General features: G+C 48.8%; 1 protein-coding gene across 2 annotated transcripts in view; it reads right to left on the minus strand.

The window, feature by feature from the left end:
• The window catches only part of SETD2 (SET domain containing 2, histone lysine methyltransferase), a 69611-nt gene that overhangs the window by 43023 nt on the left and 1973 nt on the right, over positions 1-24615 (minus strand). Inside the window, exons 2-3 of one of the 2 annotated variants that reach the window (XM_075746888.1) lie at positions 8808-8823; positions 994-5414 (exon numbers count right to left, since the gene is read on the minus strand). In XM_075746888.1, the coding sequence (XP_075603003.1) occupies positions 994-5414; positions 8808-8823 (4437 nt within the window). Of the gene's footprint in view, positions 1-993; positions 5415-8807; positions 8846-24615 lie in introns of both variants that reach the window. The other variant, XM_075746887.1, reaches the window with a different exon arrangement.

The following is a 24615-nucleotide window of genomic DNA, read 5'->3' on the forward strand; positions in this document are numbered from 1 at the left end:
AAGATTTTAAATAGATCTAAATCATCAGTCAGCCTTACCATAGGCTCTGCCGGGAATAAGAATTGCTTAGAAGCCCGTGAGGAGCTCTCACCTACGCCTTAAAGCCATTTTTTGGGCAAGGATAAAGGTCATTGAGCCCTGAAGCAATACACTTACTAATCACCCCTAAAGCTCAGAAATATTTAAGTTATTTTTTTCAAGGGATCACATCCTGCTCACACATTCCCATGCAAAAGGGAAAAGGCTAATCTGCAGCCAACAGCTACCCTCTGATATTTCAAATTACAGCTCTGTTAGATCTAAAAGAACTCATTTGAGATGACAAATAAATGCATGCAAGTAACCAAAGCCTTTGGAAACACACACTGTTTGCCCAAAACCTTTCCCACACCCAGAAAGATTTCCCTGGGTCTTCGGAGAGGGAGCGAGCTGGCATTTGGGGACTGGCAAGCCCAGAGGTGATGCTGATTTACGGCTCCAGGCTTTAATGTATGCACCAAGTTCAGATGAACGGTAAACAATAGAGAAGAAAGCAAAAAGCTTGGAATAAAAAATTAATTACTGTTACAAACTACCATGGGTACAAGAATAAGGTTTACTTGGTGCTGATGCCAGTAATCCCACGTGTGCAAATCCTGCCCGATACCCAAATCAACACTGAATAAACAGGATGCTGCAAGACGACTGAGAAGAGGGTGTAAATAAATCGTCCTCCCCCCGCATACCCTCCTGACTTCCACCTCTTCTCATCACCAGGGCCCATCTGGGCCCAGTCGGGGCTTTCTGTTTAGGAGAAGAGACCCAAGGGGGTTAAACACTTGCCCAGCATCGTCTCCTCTACGAGCAGCTTTGCTAGAAGTCAGGAACGTGACTTCCCTCCCTCCAAATTATGCCAATTTGGCCATAAAAAAAGGCAACCACAGCATCAAATCTAAGTTAAAATCTAAAACAGCTATATGCAAGGGAAAAAAAAGGGGTAAAAAAATCAGTTACCTTTCTGTCAAGTACACATTCTCCTCAATAAGGTCAAAGTAACAGGGCATCTTTCCTTGCTTGGCAAACTCCTTCCAGCGCTGGGGGTCTCTGAAGTCGTCCATGATACACAACCGACCGACCATGGAGGAGTCCTGCGGCGTCGGCTCCACTTGCTCCCCCTCCGGCTTCACCACCTTCTTCTCCCTCGAGTCCACATCGCTCTCAGAGTCGCTCTCCAACTCCGGGCGTCTTTTTTTTGGTGGACCTCGTTCTTTCACATCGTTTTTTTCCAAAACCTTCACCTCCTCTTTTTTCTCCCCGCCAGGCACCGGCTCCTTGGTGGAATTGCTGCTGATCTCGTGTGCCTGCACTGAACCTTTTTCTTTCTGCCCGGGTACCTGGCCGGGAAAATGAGGTTTGCAGTCATCGTCCCAACGGTCATCCTCTTCGTACTCCTCGTGATCCTCCGTTAGAGAATCCGGTACTTGCCCTTGAACTCGTTCGTAGTTAACTGCAGAAGGTCTGCTAGCGGACCTCGCATCCCAGTAACCGTTGCCTTGCCAGTAACTCTGAGAGCCGCCGTACGCTCCTGAGCCCGGCTGGTAAACATAGCCTGAGTAGACCCCGAAGCTGCTATCTGGCTGCTGGTAGGTGCTACTGGGCTTCTCCGGCTGGGAAAAGTCCCAGCCCAAACCACCCAGATCCTCCGTCGTATGAAAACCGTCCAGCCTGGAGAATTCTCCGAGGCCAGACTGGTTAAGCCCACCCTTCCCTTGTCTACTGTCTGGCTTGGAAGAGCTCATCTGGTGTCGGGATTTATCGGCGCTTTCGAAACTCTCCGGCAGACAAAACAGCTGCTCATCTTGTCGGCCGATCGGTCTACCAACGGACATCAGCTCCTTCAACGTTATTCTCTCGTCCGGGTTGGGTTTGCCGTGGGAGTCTGCTGTTAGGTCTGCCTGACTTGTGCTGTCAACGCCGTCGCTCTGAGGCTGGCACGGATCCGGCCGCAGCTCCTCCGTCTCCTTCCTGCTGAGCTCCGTGGAAGTTGCTGGACTCTTCTCCATCCCTCTAGGAGAACACCTGCTCTCTACTTGCAGACTGCCTTTACTCGCCATATTCTCCAATCTCTCTTCATAGTAGGGTCTGCTGGGCTCGGGTCGCTCGTCGTCCCAGTGGTCGGAGAAGCGCCTGTTGCCCTGGCTGCTCCGCGAGGAGCCAGGGCTGCTCTCCTCCATCGCTATGGTCGAGTTCTTTGGTACAACCACAACAGACTGCAGCCGTTTCCGTGGCACGCCGTCATCAGAATCCGAGTCCTCCGTGTCACTGTCTTCGCTGCCTCCCTCGCTGTCGCTCTCCCCCGTGTCGGAGTAATCATCGTGGCCAGCGGGAACAAATTCAGCAGCGTTGCCACTGCTGTCACACGTCGGGGCTTGAGTTACTGTCTCCATTGCTTCTGCAGTGACAATGACATTGCAAGAGGGGAACGAGGCGTCTGGAAAAGCCGAAGCCACCAAGGGCTCGTTTCCCTCGTCCTTCTCAGCCGATACGCCAGGACACCGAACTCTCAAATCATCTGGCCCAACTCCCTCGGTGGAAACAGCACCTTCTTCCACGACCCCTCTGCCACGGTGCTCCAGCGGCACTTCCGAATAGTACGAATGTTCATCTTTGAACAACGGCTTGCTTTTTGCCAAACCAAGATCGACACGCTGAGTATTCAACTCGAGCACCTCTTCGGCTTCTGAATGCTGCAGCAGCTCCTGGTGTCCATCCGGCGGTGGCACGTCCCATTTGGAAGAGACGCTTTCCTCCGGCACGGGATGGTCCAACTTCGGCCTCGGGGAACAGCTGCCCTGGGAGGAATCCCTGCTCGAGCTCTCCACTGCCAGGCTAATTTTATGGGAAGGATGACCGTGCTCATCGTCACAGGCAGACTTTGAGTGCTGCTCCTCCGTGCTCTCGTAATCGCATGTAACGGTCTGCGGCTCTACCTGCATGTCCAGGAAAGCCTCGGATGTAACTTTTAAATCTGCTGGTTCTGCTTCAATTTCTACTTCCGAATGACACAAAGCAGGGGTGGCATAGTCTGAAATGTAGCAAAAAACTGGTTCTTTGGTTCTGTCGCATGGAGTTGCCTGATCATCCAGCTTCTTAAGTACAGTTTTAGCATGATCTACATTCACGACGGGCAAAGGGATGGCTTCCCCTTGCTGCTGCGAGACCGGAGCCTCCAAGAGACTGTTGCACTCGCTGGACTGGACCCGAGAATCGTCTGGCTCTTGCTCCTGAGACACATACGTGCTCTCAAACCCATTAGACGGCAACGGATACGACGGACTCGCCTTCATGACGGGTGATGCTTCTGACCGACACAGGCTATCAGCAGAAGACGCAGTGACATCCTCTGTTTTGGAGGCACTGGAAGTTGCCAAACCATCAGCCCTGCCCTCCAGGGACCCATTTACACTCAACTCCATAGGGAAACACGTTCTTAACTGATCGTGCTTTATCTTTAATAAAGTTTCTTGTTCCTTAACACTGTCACGGCATTCATTTCCTGTAAGTTCCTCAGACTTTGAGTTAGCAAAACCCACTTTCGAATCGTCTGCCTTTTTAAAAGCGGGCGAATCGTTTAACTGATTTAATGGAGAAAGTGTCTTTTCCCTTTCAAATTTTTTCGCAATGGACACCCTGATCTCATTGCTTTTTAGACAAGAGGTCTCTAAATCTAGAGAATTAGACTGCTGTTTTATTTCTTCGATCGATTCTGTACAACAGAAAGAACTCTTAAATTTATCAGGCTTTGGTGCGGGGGTCTTTGAAGGGGTGGACTTGTAACGGGAGGAATTCACATTACTGTCGGGCTTAGAATGGGATGTCCCCTTTCGATAGCCTAGCTCATCAAGGGGAGAGCACCTTTTGGTTACTTCACTTTCTGAAGTCCTTTTTGAATCTCTATCTGCTTTCGAAGACCTTCCTCTCCTCTCCACGTCAGCATGAGACGACTCTACTTTGCTGTCCCTGTCCGACTTAGAGTAAGAAGTCCTCGAGTCTCTGTAGGAGGAGGAGGAGTGGGACGACGTACGCCTCGAGTCGCTCGATCTGGAATGTGTCCTCCTGTACTCATCCTCTGAGTCCGAGCTCTCTCGCGCCCTGCTGTCCGCGTACGAACGGGAATATCTCGACCTTTCCCTGTACGGTGAGCTCCGATGGTATCTGCGGTCCGATTCGTAGTAATGCGAACGCTCTGACCTCGAGTAGGAAGAGCTGGTCCGGGAGCCCCGATCGGATCGGGAACGGGAATGAGACCGGCTTCGCCTTCTCTCTCTGTCTGATCGAGAGCGGGAGGACGCATACCGCGAATCTCTTTCCGATTTTGAATAGCTCGAGTACTTCTCATCCCTATCTGACTTGGAGCGCGACGAAGACTTTCCCAGGTCATCACCTCTGAGGGACGCAGAGCTTCTTCTGGGATCCCTCTCCTTTTCCGTACTGGATATCTTCAGCTCGTGTGACCGCTGGCTGGAGGAGGTCCTCACCGAATCTTCATCGGACTCGGAGCCCAGCAGTGTGCCATCAGACTGGGAGAACTTCCTCTTTGACCCCTGCCTCCGGGAGCAGAGGGGAGCACCCTTCGAGCCGTCAGAAACCTCATCCTCCTTCCCAATATGGGAATCTTCCTTCTGCGGAGTAATTTCCGTCTGCTCGGGCATGTTTTGAGTTACACGTTCTTCCGAACCGCGCGATACCGCATCCTGCTTGACGTCAGGCTCCAAAGCCTCCTTAGGTACCGCGTGGCACGGCTCCTTCAAAGCGGGAACTTCAGCTTCCACCGGCGGCGACAGCAACAGAGTCGACATCAGCGTTACCGGCAGCTGTGGCAAGGCTGCAGCTGCAGGAACCGGCATTGATGCTGCCGGCGCCGCCGTCGGCGGAGGGGGAGGCGGGGGAGGCGGTGGCGTTGACAGAAAGTCCGTGGCCAACGCCACCGGTTCCGTTACCGGTGCCGCAGCCGGTGGCGGTGGCGGTAGCGGTAGCGTTGCTGCTATAGCTGGTGGTGGTTTTGCTGTGACATTAAGTAAATGTTTTTTAAAATGGATCTTCCCTAATTCTACCTTCGGTTTTGGAGGTGAAGACTCCTCAGCTGAACCAGTGGCATCCCCCAGGTCCATTTTACTTTTGGGGTTAAAGTCAGTCTGAAGAGGTACTGCAGGGGAGTTTTGAGTTTCATTTTGTTTCTCATTTCCGAGACCAGTCAAAAATCTATTCGGTAAGGTTTTCTTGGTTAAACTAAAGCTGAAAGACACTTTTTGTCTTCCTTGCTCCTCAAGGTTAACCTTTGTTTTGGTGCCTTTGGGCAAAAAGCGACTCGAAGCCACGCCTTTGAACACCGGGCCTTTGATAAAGCCAGCTTTCTGTACGGTTTCAGGCTTGCCCTGCAAAAGGAAAAGAAGATGTAGTTAGAGGAATTGGGGTTTGGGTTTTTAACTCTGTTCTACAGGCACGCTGAACAATTTTCTTTCACCTGGGGAATTTTTCATGGCAATAAAATAGAAATTGATACCCCGGGCTGGAGTCTGGGATAGCACAGCCGCACTGCCTTCTGCGCCTGGCGCTCTCTTGAACAAAATCAATTACCCAGTCATTTCCAGTTTGGAGCAAAATCTCCTTTGGGGTTTGGGCTGAGGCTTTTTAACTGACTTATTAATGACCAAACTGAAAGTCCTTTTTTTTCATTCAATTCTTATTTTTTTAAAAAAAGAGATAGAGTTCAACATATAAAGTTATTTGAAAAGATAGTACCGCTTTATCTGTGCTGTTTCTGTGGTCTCAGGCTACAAAATATCCTGCATTTTTAAGCTCTAAGTGCTTGTGTTCTCCCGTCCCAGGAAACTGCACCTGGATGCATTCGGTTTCAGCATAAATCAGACTACCAAGAATTACAGCTGCAGTTTTACACCCTGTCCTTTCCCACCTCTCACCGACGGCCTTATCTCAATCATTAGTAATTCCTAATAAGTTTCCAGGCCTGGATAGATCAGTATTAACAGAACAACCTCCAAGAATTCCCATCAGGACTCAGTTGGGCACGATGACTCTGTCATCTCCAAGCCAACCACCAGAAACTATCTGCCGTCTCCTGCCCAGGATCTCGCTCGCCACCTCGCAATGAGGACCACGCTACAGCAAGTCCGTTCGTTTTTGATGCTAATGAGCTGAAAGTCACCTCCTCTAGGATATTAAGAGCTCAGGACCTCCACCAAGAAAGCTGCTGTACCAGCACTCGCAAGTGAACCCTGGCTTTGGAAATGGAGCAAGTCTAGAGCATCAAAGCTCCTTCAACATGGGAAGCTCTTACCTTACAGGATGCATTTATCCAAGCCCAAGCTTAGCAATTTTCAGAGCATAAGGCATCGTACGTTTACCTGTCTCGGCATTTCTCCAACTGAATTCAAAGCTTAGGGTTCATCTATGCAAAAGCTGTGTCACAGGAGCACAGTGCCTAAAGATGAATGTTGTCGCACCGTGGTAAAAGGGTGTTGCTGTCGATAGCCTTTATCCCCATAAATCCAAATTGCATTAGTGTAATTACATGTTGTGTGAGAAGCATAACTCCCATGGAAACAGTGGTAGCAGTATAAAAACTGTAGAGCTGGGGTTTACTCTCATAATTGTTGCATGAACACATCTTTGGCAGCAGCAGCAGTTTCCTGCAACCCACTGTGAATTATTACGTACTTTGTTATCCTTTAACTTCTGTAAAACAATGCACACTTGCTCAGGCTAAAGGCACCATAGTAAATTATTAAGTAAGACGTTGGTGGAATGGAAACCCCATCCCATTCTATTTGCACCCTTGGATATCATATATACAAAAATATCCTCCTTTTTGATGAAACACACGGGGTTTTATTTTAATTGTGAAAACCATGTCAAAGTTCTCCACATGACTCCTCTTGGCTACCCAGCACCATGCACACATTTGATCTTCGCCAGCAGATGATTAGCTGCATTCTGGGAAAAAAACGGGTGCAAAAAATAAAAAGTACTCCTTTTAAGTGGCTGTTAATCTATATGGGTGCCATTTCATGGATGCTTTTAATGAGTGCCATGGCTAAAAGGGCACCCAAACAGTGAGCTTGGAAAACAGTGCATGTCCAGACGCTTGCCCAGCTCTGAAACACGGTCCCCTCTCCACGACTGTCTCACAACCCTCCCCAAAAAGTCATGCTGAAAACGCTATCCCTGTTTTCAAAAGAGTCCACACAGACTCAGAAGGGATCCAGAGACTAATACACAAGTGTATATAAACAAATTCAGGGAAGAATAAAGGGCAAAATCAAATGTCCAGCGTGTTTGGTAGGAGTTTCTACATGTAGGACACTGGGCTCAGCCTCCCAAAGAGCAAGGAACCATCGTTTTTTGGGTTTGCCGGGTCAATTATTATCCCTACACGACCCGAAATTCACATCTTTTTACCCCAACCTGCGTATATGTCTTGGGACAAGGGAAGAGTAAGAAAGCAGGTTCCTATCTTCAACCATACCCTGATGCCTAATGGAAGGAGTCACCACAAATCTGAATCCAAATTCTTATCAGAGACTGGATTCACCTATTATACTAATTATATATTAAAAAGAAATAAATGTATATTTTAAAATACAGTAAATACAGTGCATCAGCGTCCAAGAGTTTTCTTTCTTGCTAGAACTTTAGTGAAATTATTTTATGCGCAAAATACGCGGTTATGGAAACATGCCAATGTTTTGATCAAAATCTTCCTAACTTCAAGTGCAACAGATCTGAAATCTGAGTTCACACGTGAATTAACGGGGTTTGGATACATCCACCTTTACAGAAAACACGGGATCTGAAGGGAAAAAAGCAGCTGCTAAGCTTCTGTCCCTGCCCTTTTCTTAGTCTATTCAGCAGAGATGACACATTTCAAAACAAATGTTTCACCCTCATGTGCTCACCCTCCCAGGGATTTTTTCTTCTCCAGTAACACCCAGTTTAACAAAACACGACTTATGGAATTTTAAACATACTCCACAGGTAGCTTTTGAAATTTAATAGGTAGCAATTACTGGCAAAAGCTCTCTAGCAGAAGAGTTCTCCTTCCTTTAATGTTTTACAGAAAGGGAACGCTCCCCAAAAACATTTCTGTGGGTATTTTTGCAGAAAGAGAAAAGCGAGAGACGTTCACCCTGCGCATTCAGCAGAGGTACGTGATCACCGAAGCAGCAGTGCTCCCGCAGCTCTCAGTTCGCTGGGAACACAGGGAGCACACGCAGTACGCTCACCGGCACAACCAGAGCAGATACGGTCCTACAGCATCCAAAATTATTAGCAGCAGTCATTCCTGTGCCGGGATATTATAAACTGTTCTAGCCTCTCCATGTTTTCTCCTTTCCCTTTTAATACATTGAGTCCCACTCAGCAAAACTAATTTTTTTTTCCACAAATTAAGTCCTTAAATAATCATCTTCTCACGGTGCAGAAAGCAGCGCCTACCCACACCAAATGACTCAAGGGCACCGTCACGCTCCGCTATCGCATCCCTGTGTGTAGATGGCAGACGCGGTATTCAGCGCAGTTCCCCTCCTCCCTGGATTTAAGCACGGAACGAGAAGCACCCCGGGATAACCCCAGATTTGAATGTGAAGGTGCCCTGCACTACTGTCCGAGCAAGTGGGGTTTACTTGTGCAGTTTGCTTTAGCAGGACACCAAGCCTCTCTCGACTCAAGAAATCTATAGGTCAAGCTAACCGGGTTGGGCTAACACATGTCTCGGGAGCTACATGAAGAAAGGAATCAGTTCTACTCACCTCATTTTCTTCTTCTCTATTGCAATCCAGCCGAGAAAACATGCAAAAGAAAACATAAAAAGAAGGTGTAAACATTGGGCAGAAAAAAGAAAGGTAAAGTTAGATCTCTGGCACCGTGAACAGGACGGACCCGGGGACACAGAGCGAGGGTAACACCAACCCTACAAGTAATCCTGCTGCAAGAGATGTCCCTGCCAACATCACCCGACGGTCAAGCAGACACGCCAACCACCTCTGAAGGGGAGCACGGCACAGTTTTGAAGCTCAAGAATATCAATGCTGAAAATAATGCACGGACTTTGGCAGAGCAAACGTTTTTTTGAGCAAACTGCTGTCGTGGTGTTGTCTTCTGAGGGTCTGCAAACCAGCCAGAACCTTATTTCTACAGACACTGCAGAGGTAACACAGCTATAAAAATCCTGAAAATGAGATGTAGGAAGCTCAATTTGGTTTTCTTTCCACTTCAGTATTTTCCTTAGCAGCCCAGAAACAGTGAAAGTATCTGCCTCTCTCACCACCGGAAATTAAAGACACTTATGAACACCTTACTGCGGTATGACCTGCTATGAATCTGCAGTCCTGGCTATCTTCTATGATCCTTAGAATTAATTAACCAGTACCATGGCAGCTTGACAACGAACTAATGTGAAGCATTACCTTGATCCCAACCTGACCTGCCAATGCCGAGCCAACGGGAAAGACTAACTTTTCTTTGCTTCCCTAAGTTCTTCACTCCAATACCACGAGCAAGGCAGTTTCTCCTCCAAGGAAGGAGAAGGAACAAGAGCACGACCACTCTCTTCTTGCTCTGCCTGATACCTGGGAGAGTTTCAGTGAGCTTCTTGGCCCCCAAAGGAAGACTACAGAAGCAAATGCAGAAGTTTCAGCAGTTGTCACTACATCTTAACCAAGATGTCAACAGCTCACAGATCAGTAGGGGTTGGAAGGGACCTCTGGAGATCATCCCGTCCAACCCCCTGCTAGAGCAGGATCACCCAGAGCAGGTCGCACAGGATCACGTCCAGGCGGGTTTGGAATCTCTCCAGAGAAGGAGACTCCACAACCTCTCTGGGCAGCCTGTCCCAGGGCTCGGTCACCCGCAGAGGGAAGAAGTTTTTCCTCATCGTCAGATGGAACTTCCCGTGGTCCAGTTCGTGCCCGTTGCCCCTTGTCCTGTCACTGGGCACCACTGAGAAGAGTCTGGCCCCTTCCTCTTGACACCCACCCTTTAGATAGTGGTAAGTGTTGATGAGATCCCCTCTCAGCCTTCTCTTCTCCAGGCTAACCAGCCCCAGCTCTCGCAGCCTTTCCTCATACCAGAGATGCTCCAGGCCCCTCATCATCCTCGCAGCCCTCCCCTGGACTCTCCCCAGTAGTTCCCATCTGTCTTGAACTGGGGAGCCCAGCACTGGACACACAGCTCCAGATGTGGCCTCAGCAGGGCAGAGCAGAGGGGGAGGAGAACCTCCCTGGACCTGCTGGCCAGCTCTTCTCCACGCACCCCAGGACAGCGTTGGCCTTCTTGGCCACGAGGGCACACTGCTGCTCATGGAGAGCTTGTTGCCCACCAGGACTGCCAGGTCCTTCTCCGCAGCGCTGCTTCCCAGCAGGTCACCCCCACCCTGTCCTGGTGCCGGGGTTATTCCTCCCTGGGTGCAGGACCCTCCACTTGCCCTTGTTGGACTTCATTGGGTTCCTCTCTGCCCAGCTCTCCAGCCTGTCCAGGTCTGGCTGAATGGCAGCACAGCCTCCTGCTGTGTCGGCCACTCCTCCCAGTTTGGGATCGTCAGCAAACGTGCTGAGGGTGCACTCTGTCCCCTGTCCAGGTCAGTGATGAATAAGTTGAGTGAGACCGGACCCAGCACTGACCCTTGGGGCACACCTCCACCTAGGCTCTGCACCGCTGATCACAACCCTCTGGGCTCACCTGCTTTTATCTGCTATTTCTTCTAGCAGAAGTCCAAAAGCACTCCCCAGTGCTCTCACCTTTACGTTTGCACGCAGACGGCCTTTTCCTCGTCTACCTTACAGATAGAGGGGAAGTTTTCAACTGGACCTTTGCTAAATTTTCTCAGCTTTTGAGCCATAATTCAGCACTGTCGCGGTGACACAGTGAAAGATTCCCTGCAGAAAAGGTTCACAGATTTCCCTTCAAGCATCAGCTAATTAAGAAGTATCGGTTTCTGGAAAAGAAAGCCAAAGCTCTCGGTTTCTGCATCACCGCGGCAGGGTCCCAATGCGGTGACGGCACGGCAATAACCACCTACCTCCCCACTGAAACCATCACCTACAGAGAATTAGGAGCAACCTTCTAGAAAGCCCTAGCACCAGCGGTAATATACTCCTGCCTCTACAAAGGCTCATATCCAATTGACAAAGCTTATTAATAGGCTATAAATTACTCTTACAGCAGCAAGAACAGGGTTTGTTTTCATTGAGGAAACAAGAGCCAGGAGTTTAAGCAAGCCACAGAGTACATGAGGGCATGGCTGTGATTTAATGGGGTTAAGCAAGCCATGAATTCAAAATACTGCAGATGCAGAGGAGGTCAGAAGCCCTCTAAGAACAGCACTTTGACATGAATTAATGCCTGAAAGGAGGTTTCATTTTTAGGATTACAGAAAGCGGAGCTACAGACTTCCAGGACATCAACACTGACAGTCACATATTTTGAGTGTTAAACACAAGCGTTGACAAGGGGTGAGAACAGGACTGAGGTCTAGTGCAGCCAACAACGTTGGACTCGACAACCTGACGGGTCTTCTCCGACCTAAACGATACTACGATTCTATGGAGATTTTCAACACATCCATAGCCAGACGCGTTGTGATGCAGCACAGTATAACAACCAACAGATGAAAGCTGGTGGTCCTAAGCCAAAAATGAAATAACTGTTCTCTTTATACATAAGAACAGAGATTTGAGTAGCTCTATACTGGGAGACAGGTAATGAAGTTTAGTATTTATAATTCATATCCTGCTGTAAAAGTAAGTAATTCCTCTTAACAATCCATTTTTGCTCTTGTTGCTGAAATGTTGCATAAAACCAGTATTAAGCTAAAATGCTGGCTACATGAACTAGAGGTCTGCAAAAACTGAAAGCTAAGAACAAATTTCTCCCTTCCAAGAAGGCACACCTACAAAATGACAGGAATCACGGCACGATCCGGGCTAGCTCTAAGCTCACATCCACAGCAGCAGATTTCCCAGACAAGACACGACGTCGGTAGAGCAACCTCAGCATCTGCCACCTCGCAACGGCCGCTCCACCAAGGCGCACGGCAGAGCACCAGATTCTGCACTCGGCGGGTCAAACCAGGCGAGAAAACCGTAATACGCTGAAGGGAAAAAGAGGATTGTCAAGATCTTTCAAAACCCAGAGAAAAATCTTGCAGGGAAAAGCGAGCTGCATTACGAAACGGACGATCTTGCTGCCCAAAAGCCACTCGGTAGCGAGACTTGTCTGCCCTTGGTGGGGGGACTGCTAGAATTTGAGCAGCTTAAAGGGTGGCAACTGAGAAATCAAAATATTAAAAGATAGAAAACAGTTAAGAAGGGACAAAATAGAAGGCATCGCATGAATTAAACTGTTTAAAAGAAAATATGTAAGAATGAAACAGATACGACCTTACTGGTAATGGTTCTTGTATAGCCCTAGATGCCTATATGAAGGATTTCATTTCTACTGGACAGAGAAGTAATTCTGCTGAGAGAGGGAACAGCAGTGTTCCCTCACTGCAGGGGTATTTCAGCCAGCGATGCCCAAGTGCTTGTTCCTCCTGAACTACCATCACCAGCTAAAGCAGCAGAAAGTCATCCCACCTTGCTACGGGCACCCTCGCACAGGTTAACCCTAATAAAGGAGGTAGTTGGCTTAGGTTATGGATCCCAGTTCCATGCACAGCCTCTTCCTTCACTCCAGATAAAATAAAATTATAAGTAGATTTCCAAAATTAGCCAACGCGTTGCTGTTCGCTCGAAAACCTTTTGCCAAATTCCTCCCACGCTGGGTTTGAAGTTACATAAAATCCCCGACGTTACAAGCCTGAGGAAGGAGCGCGGTAGCTGGCACGCAGAAGACCCGGCACAACAAGAGCGTACGCGAGCTGGGGATCCATCCAAACACAGAACCTGTAGGTTTTCCAGCAGGTTTCCAGCCCCAGAGGTTTAGAGCAATCCCCCTTGTTTTCCTCTGGCTGCACCTTGCTATCTGCAGGTAGTGAAAAGGAAGAGTGTTGTTAAAATCAGCATTGAATTCGTGCACCTTGTGGCTCGTTTCTGTGAACGCCAAGAGAAAGGGTTTGTTAAAACCTAAAATAAAACTCAAAGCAAAACTGAAGACTTCCACAAACAAGTGGTTAATAAATTAAAAAACAAAACAAAAAAAAACAGGCAACTGTACTGTCTTTTATTTGTCTACAGTAGCCCTATGTATTAGCATTAAAAATAAAAATCAGTCTGGCCCTAAAGTAAAATTTAAAAGAACAATTTGCCAGTCGGATCTGATTAACTGACGGCAAATATCAGGTGAGAGAGCAAGATGTGCTAGCACACGCTCCCCCCCCAAAACGCTCGACTGCCCCGCAGCGAGCCAGTAAATCCCAAATCCCCACGCCACCCAGAGGAGCTGGTATTTGCAGAAAAGGCTTTTTCAAGGTTACAGACCCACATTTCTACCAAATTCTTCATATTTAAAATGTATCAATGGCCATACATAGTGTTCTCTTTCCATGGTTTTATTCCTTCAGCTTTCCTACTCATGGAAACATCCCAGGTTTGTCACAGGCGTGTTAATAAGAAATAAGGTTGGATTTTAATTCTGAGGTTCAGCAGCGCCAGCATTTCTGAGATGCTTAAACAGCCTGACACGAACGACGCTTCTCTCCTTTTTAAGATGTAATCCGTATCGTAATCTGAACTATACCCAGGCTTTGCTTATGCTAAAAAAATAAACAAACAAAAAAATGCCTTCAGGCTTCTGAAGTTTAAATGAGAAATGCTGGTCTGCATTAAGACAAAACCTGACGAGCCTCGCCTCCCCTATGTCCTCTTTTTTTTCTTTTTTCATTTTCTTCTTCTTAACAGAGAAAAAACTGGAAGCCTAAAGCTCTTCTTATCTAAACATCTGCAAGACTAACCACGTGCAAGCCTAAAAAGCCCCATCCTGAGCAGGCACTCAGCTCACCTTGCTTTAAGCTGACGACAGGGTATTGTGCAGGCATTAGCATAGGTCCATCTGAAAGCCTACCCGCCTGGGCAATTACCTTGCTTTCTGAAGAAAGGAAATAAAATGCAAAAGCTCAGCACTCAAACCGGAGGAAATCCCAACCTCCAGACTGTTTTGCTTAGGCAAGGTTAGCCAGAAATGTCCTGCCAGTGTGGGGATGCAGCCGGACTTTCAGCGTTGCTCATGGATCCACCGGGACGTAACACCACAAACCTTCATCCGCGCCACCAGGGCTAAGCAAACCAGAAGGAAATACAAAGATTTTGGGTGGAAATTTGCAGTTCCGGCAAGATTCTAAAGTCAAAAAAGAAATATCTGGGTAGATTTCACTGTAGAAAGGGCAAGGTCTGGCCTGTCTGGCTCTTAATACCCAAATGTGTCCCTGCTCCCAAAAATTCTGCACCACAACCGGATAACGTACAACCAGAACAAAAAAAACCAAAACCAAACAAACAAAAAAAAAAAGCAGGAAAGTTAATAGACAATCTTGCTCCTTCCCCCCCAAAAAGCCACGGACAGAGGAAAGGCTAAAGCATACCTAGGGGTGAGGGGGGGGGAAATCACTAACAGTGCCAAACATCTTATTTAAACAGAAGCTTGAAAGCAAGCCAAGCCGCCCAGAAAATGAGGTCAAGGCAGCCGTAAGCGTATACCTGTCCCTGCGGCACATCCCCCAGGTCCAGCTCGCCCATCCCCTGCTTTCCTACACCAGCATTTGCCGGTTTATACATTTTCTCTGGGTTTGGAGTTGTAAGTTTGGAGCAGGGGAAGAGAAACCATTTCTCCCATGCTGAAAGATGAAAAAACAGAGAGGACTGAACGTGCAAGGAAAAGAAGTAGCTGAATATACTGAAAATAAGTTTTTCTTCCTTCATTTACAAAAATTTTAAGGGCTGAGTGACATCCTGCATAGGCTCAAGTATGCCAGGAAGGGCTTTTTCTTTTACCATAAATGATGGGTTACTGGTGTACGGAGTCACCTGAAATCATCAGTGAACGCTCTCTCCTAATACACCCCCCTGAAATGAATTTTATAAATCAAGCAAAACCCCGGACACAATCCATTTCAACAGCAGGCGTGAAGAAGATTAAAAAAAACCTCAATTGCCGTAGCTTCCACTTCAGCCCAGGGTCCCGTTTCTCATCTGGCTGGCAGAGAGCCACCGAGAACAAATTCAAGAGGCATTACAACGCAATACGGAAAACTTACAGCGCTATAATTTTTTACTGCAAGTATTTACACTCCGTTCTCCGCAGCTGGGGAAAATACAGGCTTAAAAAAATAAATAAATAAAATGGCACAAGGTAAAATGCCTGTTCTTCGCCAAATGGCAGCGTCGGCAAAGGGACTTCTGCCTGAGCTATGAATTAAGCCCCGGGTCCGGCGGAGCTGGTGCAGACCCTTCCGGGGGCAAGTCCACCCGACAGTGACCAAACCCTAAAGGGAAGGGGAAAAACTAAAGGGGGGAAAAGGATGGGGTTTGAAAAATAATTTGCTTTTTCTGCTGCTCCTCTTGCAAAGGAAAACAGACACAGGCAGGAACACGTGAAAAGCCACAGGTTGAGGTTTTGGGGGGGTTTTTGACCAAAGTTTCATTTACTGACTATTTAGTTATCCGTGCGTTAATAATATTAGTGTTTTAGAAAAGGTAGGATCTTCTACTTCAGGAAAAAGACCCGGTTAAGAAGAAAACAATTTCCAGTGGTCTCCAGTCTTGTGCTCCAATAAAAGCATCACAGGACCCTGCTCCTTCCCCAAAACTGCCCAGGAATTCCCAAACTCACCACCAGGCACATGGCTCCCGCTCTTCCCTTTCTCCCCAGTGCCAGGGCACGTCTAAAGAAGAAATCAAGTTTGAAATCGTGACAGCAATCATCATAAGCAACGTTGTTCCCATGGCAGCCGGGCAAGGGATTTACCGGCAGAGCACCGGTACAGCGAGGGAAAGGATGAGGACAGACAGAGGGACAGAAGAGCGACGGTGACAAAAAGAGAGGGCACAAACTCACAGCTTAACTCGAAACCACAGCTTCTGGCTCAGTATGTGGGAGCATCAGTCCTTGGAAAGCTTCCTCCTCCTCCTCCTCCTCCTCTTGGAGCAGGGAAAGAGAGATTTCAGCAGCAGCTTTTAGAGTTAGCATCCTCCCAGCAACAAAATTTAAATGGGATCACTTTTCAGGTAATCCCTGCCTCAAAAATCACCTCCTTTCCCCAGATCAGGCACAACCAGCCACAAAAGGAGAAGTTTCGCACATACAAGGTGCTCTTAAGCTGCATTTTCCCCACCTGATGCAATTAACTCCTAAAACCCACACCCGCCCTGAGCCATCTGTCCGTCCAGGGCTGCAGATGCCCCCGGGGAAGGATGAGGCTGGATTTAACACAAATACAGTTTATCACCTCCAGCTTATCACCTCCAGCACACAAGCAGGGGAAGGCAGGACGGTTTGACATCGCTCCCTCCCCGCGGGGTACCACTGGGGTACCACCGGTGGGAGGGACGCCCAGGAATTGCACAAAGAAACCCCAAAAAACCAGGTTAAAACCAAAGCACAGCGCCGCTTGCAGCGTGCAAGGCAATTCAGTTCTAACAGTTCAATTCTAACAATTCAAAAGGCTGAAATTAAGACTTTTAAGCTTAGGCCAGGCTTAAAAGCTCAGGGTCGGCTCCTAGCTCTGCAACAGCCTGCGTGCAACCTGAACAAGTCACTAAGGTGGTTATCCCCATCCCCAACATTTTTTATCTGCCCCCCTCAATCCCATCTCTATTTATTTCCAGGTTCTTTGGGCCACAGATATTTTCAAACATCTACAAACAATGTTTGCAACAGCGAGGCTGCGACGCTGGTTTACGCGCAGGCGCTACTACTACACGCCCAAGCAGCAAGACATTTCTCCTACCAGCCCAAAACCGCTTTTAGGACTCGCTAAGCTTGCGTTACACATCCCAGCTACCCCCACCGGGATACAGACCCCGCAAGCCAAAATCGCTTGCCACAACGAGAAGCGGCAAATATCTTCTAAATCTCTGCTGCAGATTTATAGCAAATACCCTCCAAGTTCATTAACAAAAGGAGGGAAAGCAAGTGCCAGCCTTCTGCAAAATTCCCTCTCGAGTACGGCGTCAGCCGTCGTAACCCGGCGGGGACGGTCACGTTTGACTCGAGTAACATTTCTAGACTCGGAGGGAAAAGGAATTAGTGGAATTAGTAAAAAGAAACAGTTTGGGGTTTAATTTTGCTCCAATGCCATCCCGTGCAATTACCGGGCTGCACAGAAAAAATTCAGCATGTGCTGAACTAAACTGCTCTAATTAAGTTAAAAGATGTTCGATACCAGGAAAATAATTTCAGTATTTAAATCCTGCTGAAAAGCAAGTGGCATCACCCAGCTTTCAAGCAATACAAGGCTCAAGTTCTACCAACGCTTCTATAAAGCATTCCTCTGCAGCGACAGGGGAAGCAGAGGAAGGCGAGGGGCCTGAAAGCATACTGAATTTTAAAGAAAAAGCCAACTAATAATCAGAAATATCTAAGCTGACTTACGATCATCACTACCGGCGACCAGCACAGGGCTTCACTCTTGGCAGAGAAGTCAGCAGCTCAGGCCACCGCGTATCACGCAGAGAGTTTAAGGCTTCATCTGACCCGAGCAATGGCTCTGGGTAATTAGGTCTGTGGGCTAAAAAGGGAGGGAAAAAAACCCCAAACCCCAGAGCAGAAGGCAAGGCCCCTCCCTCGGAGGGCAGGCACAAGGAGAGGGGGGGAAGGACTGGCTCTGCGGGACCCCCGGGGAACCCACCGGCTCCCAGGCAGCCCCTGGGCTACATGGCATCTTCTGCGGGGCGACGTCTCGCCCGCTGCATTTCTGGACTGGGTAAAAACACGGGGGGTTACCCCTCCTTCACCTCCCTGTGGGTATCACCCTCCCCGCCTCGCCTGCGGGATTTTCCTTGCCCAGATGAGCAAATTCCTAACCTGACCTTATCATCACCAAGCCCGCATGACAAATACCTCCCTTTGTCTCCTAAAGTGCCTTGAAAATAAAGATTTCTGTTTCCCCGGCGCACGCTCGGCTTGCAAAAAATCTACCTGCGTGAGGAGAAGGCTAACCACGCCGGTGGCCCCGCGGGCGGCCTTGGGGAGGTCTCCCACAACCCGAAGAGCCTGGTGTCACTTGGTGAGGTGGAAACATCTACACTGCCCGCGTTGGGATGCAGTCGGATCAAAGCCACCCACAACGCGTGGCGTGGAGATGTGTCACCTTAGTGATCCCCGGCATCCCCTTCTCCACAAAAGGATCACAGCTCAGCAGGAGAACATCTGAAGTGCAGCACAAAGGAATTCTGGCCAGTCCCTCAGCTTCATCGGGGCCTACGACTTTTTTGCCTCAGACTTCACTAGCAAGTGCTCCAGCCGCACCACCCAAGCGGCAGAAGGCCACTGTTTGACATCTTTATTGGCGACACGGACAGCGGGATCGAGTGCACCCTCAGCAAGTTTGCTGATGACACCGAGCTGTGTGGTGGGTCGACACGCTGGAGGGAAGGGATGCCATCCAGAGGGACCTGGGCAGGCTGGAGAGGTGGGACCATGTGAACCACATGGAGTTCAACAAGGCCAAGGGCAAGGTCCTGCACGTGGGTCGGGACAATCCCCAGCACAGCTCCAGGCTGGGTGGAGAATGGATGGAGAGCAGCCCTGAGGAGAAGGACTTGGGGGTGCTGGGGGACCAGAAGCTCCACATGAGCCGGCAATGTGCGCTGGCAGCCCAGAAAGCCAGCCGTGTCCTGGGCTGCGTGTCCAGCAGCGTGAGCAGCAGGTCGAGGGAGGGGATTCTGCCCCTCTGCTCCGCTCTGGGGAGACCCCCCTGCAGTGCTGCGTCCAGCTCGGGGGGCCCCAGGACAAGAAGGACACGGAGCTGTTGGGGCGAGTCCAGAGGAGGCCACGGAGATGCTGCGAGGGCTGGAGCACCTCTGCTCTGGAGACCTCAGGCTGAGAGAGTTGGGCTGGTTCAGCCTGGAGAAGAGAAGGCTGCGGGGAGACCTTGGAGCCCCTTCCAGTCCCTGCAGGGGCTCCAGGAAAGCTGGAGAGGGGCTGGTGCCAAGGGCAGGGAGGGACAGGCCAAGGGGAATGGCCTGAAGCTGCAGGAGGGGAGATGGAGATGGAGATGGGATGGGAGGCAGCAATCCTTCCCTGGGAGGGTGCTGAGGCCCTGGCAGAGGGTGCCCCGAGAAGCTGTGGCTGCCCCTGGCTCCCTGGCAGTGGTCAAGGCCAGGTTGGATGGGGCTTTGGGCAAGCTGGGCTAGTGGAGGGTGTCCCTGCCTATGGCAGGGGTGGCACTGGGTGGGCTGGGACGTCCCTGCCCACCCAAACCAGTCTAGGGTGACTCTACAAGAACAGAAAGCAGGCAGGAGCAGTCCTGTCTCCCCAAGCAGGAGAGGTTCGTAAAAGATGTATCCTACAAGCTTCACACGGAGGTAAAAACATTACATTTTAGTTTACATTTTCACCTTCAGCCATCGTAGCCAGGACACCCGGTAACTCAGAGACACACATATAACACCAAACACTTCCACAATTCACCATATCAAAGTCTGTGTTCACAAAATGTCCCGTCCTTACCCCAAACTCACCCCAAGTTTAACAAGAATTTACTTTCCCATAATCGGGTGTCCCTAAATTCAGACTTCAAAGGGTAGAAACTGCAACCCGCACCGTGCACCCCAAAAAACTTTGTTGTCTCAGTGCCGTAAATAAAACGCTGCAACGCCCAAGCCAAGCTTAAGGCTGCTGCTTTAATGTAAAATCCTTAACGTATTTATTTCTTACACGATTATAGATGAAGTTTAATCTTCTATTACAAAACCTGCCTGGCAGGTTAAGTCAGCAGCGGGAGACATCTTGGGAGCTGCTCTCAATTCAATAAAAGAAAATAAACCCAAGCTCCCTGCAACACCAGCTCCTGGAGAATCGAATGCTTTAAATCAAAACTATTTTACCGAGATTAAACCCAGCCTAACGCGACAAGAAGAAATGAGAGCTAATGAGTGAAAACCTGCACCCTGCTACGGCTCTGCAACATCGCGGCAGGCTGCTGTGGCAATGCTAAACACAAGGTGATACCAGGCAAGGAAATTAATGTAGGAGCAGATAAATTCATCCTCCTTTATACCTTTATTTGCAATAAAAGTGCAAATTGGGAACGGGCTGCGGAGGCAAACTCCAAGCACTAGGCTCTGGAGTTTTTTCTGCCGGACACTGACGCTACAGAAGGCTGCAAATGTTAAAAATAATTGTTTTCTCCTAACTCAGAATGACACGCTTTTTATTTCTGGCTGCGAAACCTCCGCTGATGCATTTCAAATAGAAAGGCGATAATACAATTACAGCGGGATGCTGTGGAAACTGTAAAATCTTTGAGCGATGCTGGGTAAAGCCAGCAGGAATCCGTGTTGCTCCTAAAAATGGTGTTTAAGGTCGAGCATTGCTCGGGCTCCAGCTCCTTCCCCAGACCCAGTCCCACAGCTCTTCCTCCTGTGTCAACATTTTGGGTCAAAGTCTAACTCCTGGCCCACGTGTCCCTCGAATTTCAGGTCCTGCTCCACGTCAGCCCTCAGGCTCTCAGGGAGATAGATGCTCTGGGGGATGAATCCCGCAAGGCTGAAGCTTGCTAGAGAGGAGCAGCTGCAGGGATGGAGCATTTTTATGGAAGTTTACTAAAAAAATACAATGGGAAAAGTCAGGAAAAAAGTAAAGAAAAAAAATACTAACCTTTTTCAGCGAGGTTCCTACCAAACCTACAAAAAACAGAGCCCCACTTTGACATTCTCAAGACTTTTTCTCAGTGAACTCTACCAGTTCTGGCAAGGAAAAATGAAAACAAAGCGTAGCCTGGGACGCTGTAAAACACAACGAGCATCACTGCTCCTGGGTTACGCGGGCGTTACACCCCCGACGATGACCTGAGCCTTCGGACAGCAGCTTTGCGGCTCCTCATCGCTCCCTGCAGCGCCGAGGAAGTTACACCAAAGCCGCTTGCACGACTCCACCGGTACACCACTGCTCGTCTCTTTAATAAATCTAAATTATCAGCTAAATAACAAAATGCAGCCAGTCTATTAATTGGGATGAAAGTCAAGTACATATGGCAAACATATTAATTTTTCTTTATGCTTCTGTGTCTATTAAAAGTAGGTGTTTATAAATCCTCTCTCCCCATCTAAATATACACACAAACAAATTATATTTAGAATTACGTCACCAGATCTCTAACACAGGACGTCGAAGGAAGGCTGTCACCTATCCACTTTAAGCCCACTTTGAGCCATTGCAAGGAAAATATTAAATTGCAGACGGAAAATTAGAAATAATTAAGACAAGAGGACCATCTGAAAGCCTTTTCCCTTCAAAACCCAGGGATCTGTCCATCTCTTTTCCGAGCGATCACCGAACCGTAGTATTTAGGAGAGCTGAGTTTATATATTAGCTGCTCTTGCATATGAAGTGTGGAGCGTGTAATTATCCGTGCACGTGTTTGAGTGACTAAAGGTACACGGAACGACTTGGAATTCAAAATATATTGTCTGGGTAGCCTACAGCTGCTAAACTTTCTCATTTTTGAGAAACCCGACTGCTGGAGCACACCCTCCCGGGGAGGCATCCCGAGGCCGTGACTTTCCCTGTCCCGTTCGCACACATCATTCCATCCTCAGTCACTCCACCGTAGAGGAGCACCACCGATCCGCAGACCTAAAACATTGAAAACTAAAGGAAAAAAACATATTCCCAGCATGCTCATGCACAGCCAGGTCCTGGAAAAATGTAAGGTTTTCCGATTTATAGGCATCTGAATTGGCAGAAACCGCAAGGACCTCAACTGCTCAAAGCCAAATGGGCATCTATTTTTTACTTTCCTCCCTTTCTTAATTTCCCCTGAAGCGAAACACGGCAGATCTACCCTGCCTTTGCTGCACACCGCGTTTCTGGACCACAAGCACATGGAAAAGGAGGAACAACAGAGCAGTGGGTGGAAGCTGCACAAGAATCCAGGGCAGAAGGACAAGCCAAGAGGTCCTCCTCCCTCAAAACCCAACAACCATAAGAAGACCCAAAGTTGGGTACCAAAAACCAGGCAGAAGACGACTTCTCCAAGAGCAAAGCTACAACCCTCAGGGTTCGTTTTAAAGAGAATTGGGCAACGGTACTGAAAACCTTGTGGATGGAGCAGAAAAAGGCAAGAGGAGAGCGGAATGAGTAGCGCTGCACGGCATCCGTGTCTCCCTCCTGGAGATGGCCAACCTGGAGATAAATGACCTCATTTAATTCAGCTCCGCTTCAAGCAACCAGCCTCAGAAAGCTCGGGTCCAGTTGGGAATTTTCCTAAGACGATGTCAAAAACAATGAACTCAAGCGAGAAATTTGTCTGATAACTTACTGGCGGGCCAGGCGAGCCGGTGAAGGCCTCCTCCCACCACCGAGACAAATTCAGATGTATAAAGAGAATTTTCTTTAAATAAACTGACTTTTTCAGAGACATTAAGGCTTAAGCGTGGAGCTGAAAAACCCTCAGGTACGCTCAGGCTGCGAGAGCCAAGTTTCTTCCTTACTACTCTCGATTTTGCACCCCGTGGGACCATCATTATTCTCGTTAATAAAGGGGAGAAGCGCTTAAAGGGAAATGGAAGTGTAAAACTGAGCCTTTCCCTTCCATTAGCATCTCCCTGATGGATTAGAACAACATACTCAAGGACCCGTATTTGGGTATTTAACCACAGCACGACTGCCAGGAGCTTTTGCCTTGTGCTGAGGGCACCAACGTTAACGATTGTTTTCCCTGGAGAAAGGCAGAAAATAGAATCTAGATGCCTATGGACAGCAAAAAATAATCAAGTCCCAAAGTGACACGAACACTGAACGGCCCCACGAGTCTCTACAGCTGCAACACACATTAAAAAAACCCGTAGTAATAGCCACAACCAAAAACCTGAAGTTTTAGACTGAATCCGTATGGAGTCACATCAACAAAATCAATGGGGCGTTCAAATGCACTGGCCCTAAACCCCAACCCCACCAAACCACCCACGTGCACTACCAAGCCCCACCAGCGTCACCAGCCTGCAGAAATGCAGGGACAGGAGGAAGAACACCTTCCCCCAAAATGGAGCTAAATTCAAGTTGGGGAGGTCTACCTGCAGCGGAGCACAGAAGGAGAAGTGGATAAATATATCTCAGCCATAGGGTGCGCAAGGGAACTGCTGCAGCAGCACCTCCATTTTCCGTCGTAACGTGCAAATGCCAGCTGAAGAACTCCTCGGGACTCTCAACCCGATCCATCTTACCCCATGCAATGATCCCACCAACGGGTCACTTGTTTGAGAGGGTCCTCCACCCTCGGTACGCAGTGGTCGGGGACAATCTCAGTGTCTTCTCAAAGGAAGCGCTCGCTCGTCCCAGGTTTGGCTGTATCAGCTGCACCACTACAGCTCTAGTAATGGCACGAAGAGATGAAGTTTCTTCTGCGTGCAGGCTACGATACAAACATCCATCAGGTAGGTCCAAGTCGGCATCAAGCAGCTCCAAGGAGAAGCTGCACACTTCACATGGAGCTTGGCAGCAGCTCCAAGCTCAGGGACCCAGGCTGGCCCCAGTTTGAGCACCCAGAGAGATGAGGCGAGCTGGTTTTGCTGGACACTGAAGTTCTCAAGAACCTGAGCTCTGGCCGCCAAGCGGGACACAGAGCGACCAACCAGGCGAAAGCCGACCAGAGTTTCTTTGCTAGTAGGAAAACTCTGGTAAACACCATCAGCACATCCTGAAGTCACCTGTAGTCCAGCTCCCTGACTCAATATCCCACCTCCAACAGCCAGCGCAGAGCTCCATCTCAGCAGCAACAATGCCCCATCGTTGGCGGCGTTCAAGGTCACACTGGACGGGGCTTTGAGCAACCTCATCTAGTGGAAGACAAGATCTTCAAAGGTCCCTTCCAACTCAAACCATTCCGTGAATAATTCCCATGAAAAATAAGGCTGAGCCTGGTGATTTACCGGGGTCTGCTTGTGTTACCAGGCTGCGACCAACACTCTCTAAGCCCCCACATCTCGCAGTAGCACAACTCCAACGCTACGAGGTACAAAATCCAAACTCCAAAAAACAAGCCATGCGCATCCCTCTTCATCACACCCCCAGCGGGTAAGGGACAAGGGAAAGCCACCGTCTCCGGCAGCAGCAAACATCCCGCAGCCATTACGATTTGGTTTTAATCACGTCCTCCACCGCGGTGGCCAACCGCGCTTTGGAAATACCCAACCGGTTCCTGCAACGCGCTGTATGGCAGATTTCTACTATCGCGGCGTTCCAGAGTGGGGAAGGAGATGATGAACCACGAAGTACCCCCCACCTCTGAAGAAAACCATCGCTGACCTACTACAAATAATCCTTTTCTCAAGCTAAAAGCACACGCGCTGGGAAGAGCGCTTCCTAAATCAGGCACGCCATTAACAAAGCAGCAAACGCAACTTAGACACATAGCAAAACACCGAGCTCCAAGGCAGGCACTGGGAAACAAGTCTCCAAAAAACA

The sequence above is a fragment of the Balearica regulorum genome, chromosome 2 (assembly GCF_011004875.1).
Source record: "Balearica regulorum gibbericeps isolate bBalReg1 chromosome 2, bBalReg1.pri, whole genome shotgun sequence".
Taxonomy (NCBI): Eukaryota; Metazoa; Chordata; class Aves; order Gruiformes; family Gruidae; genus Balearica; species Balearica regulorum.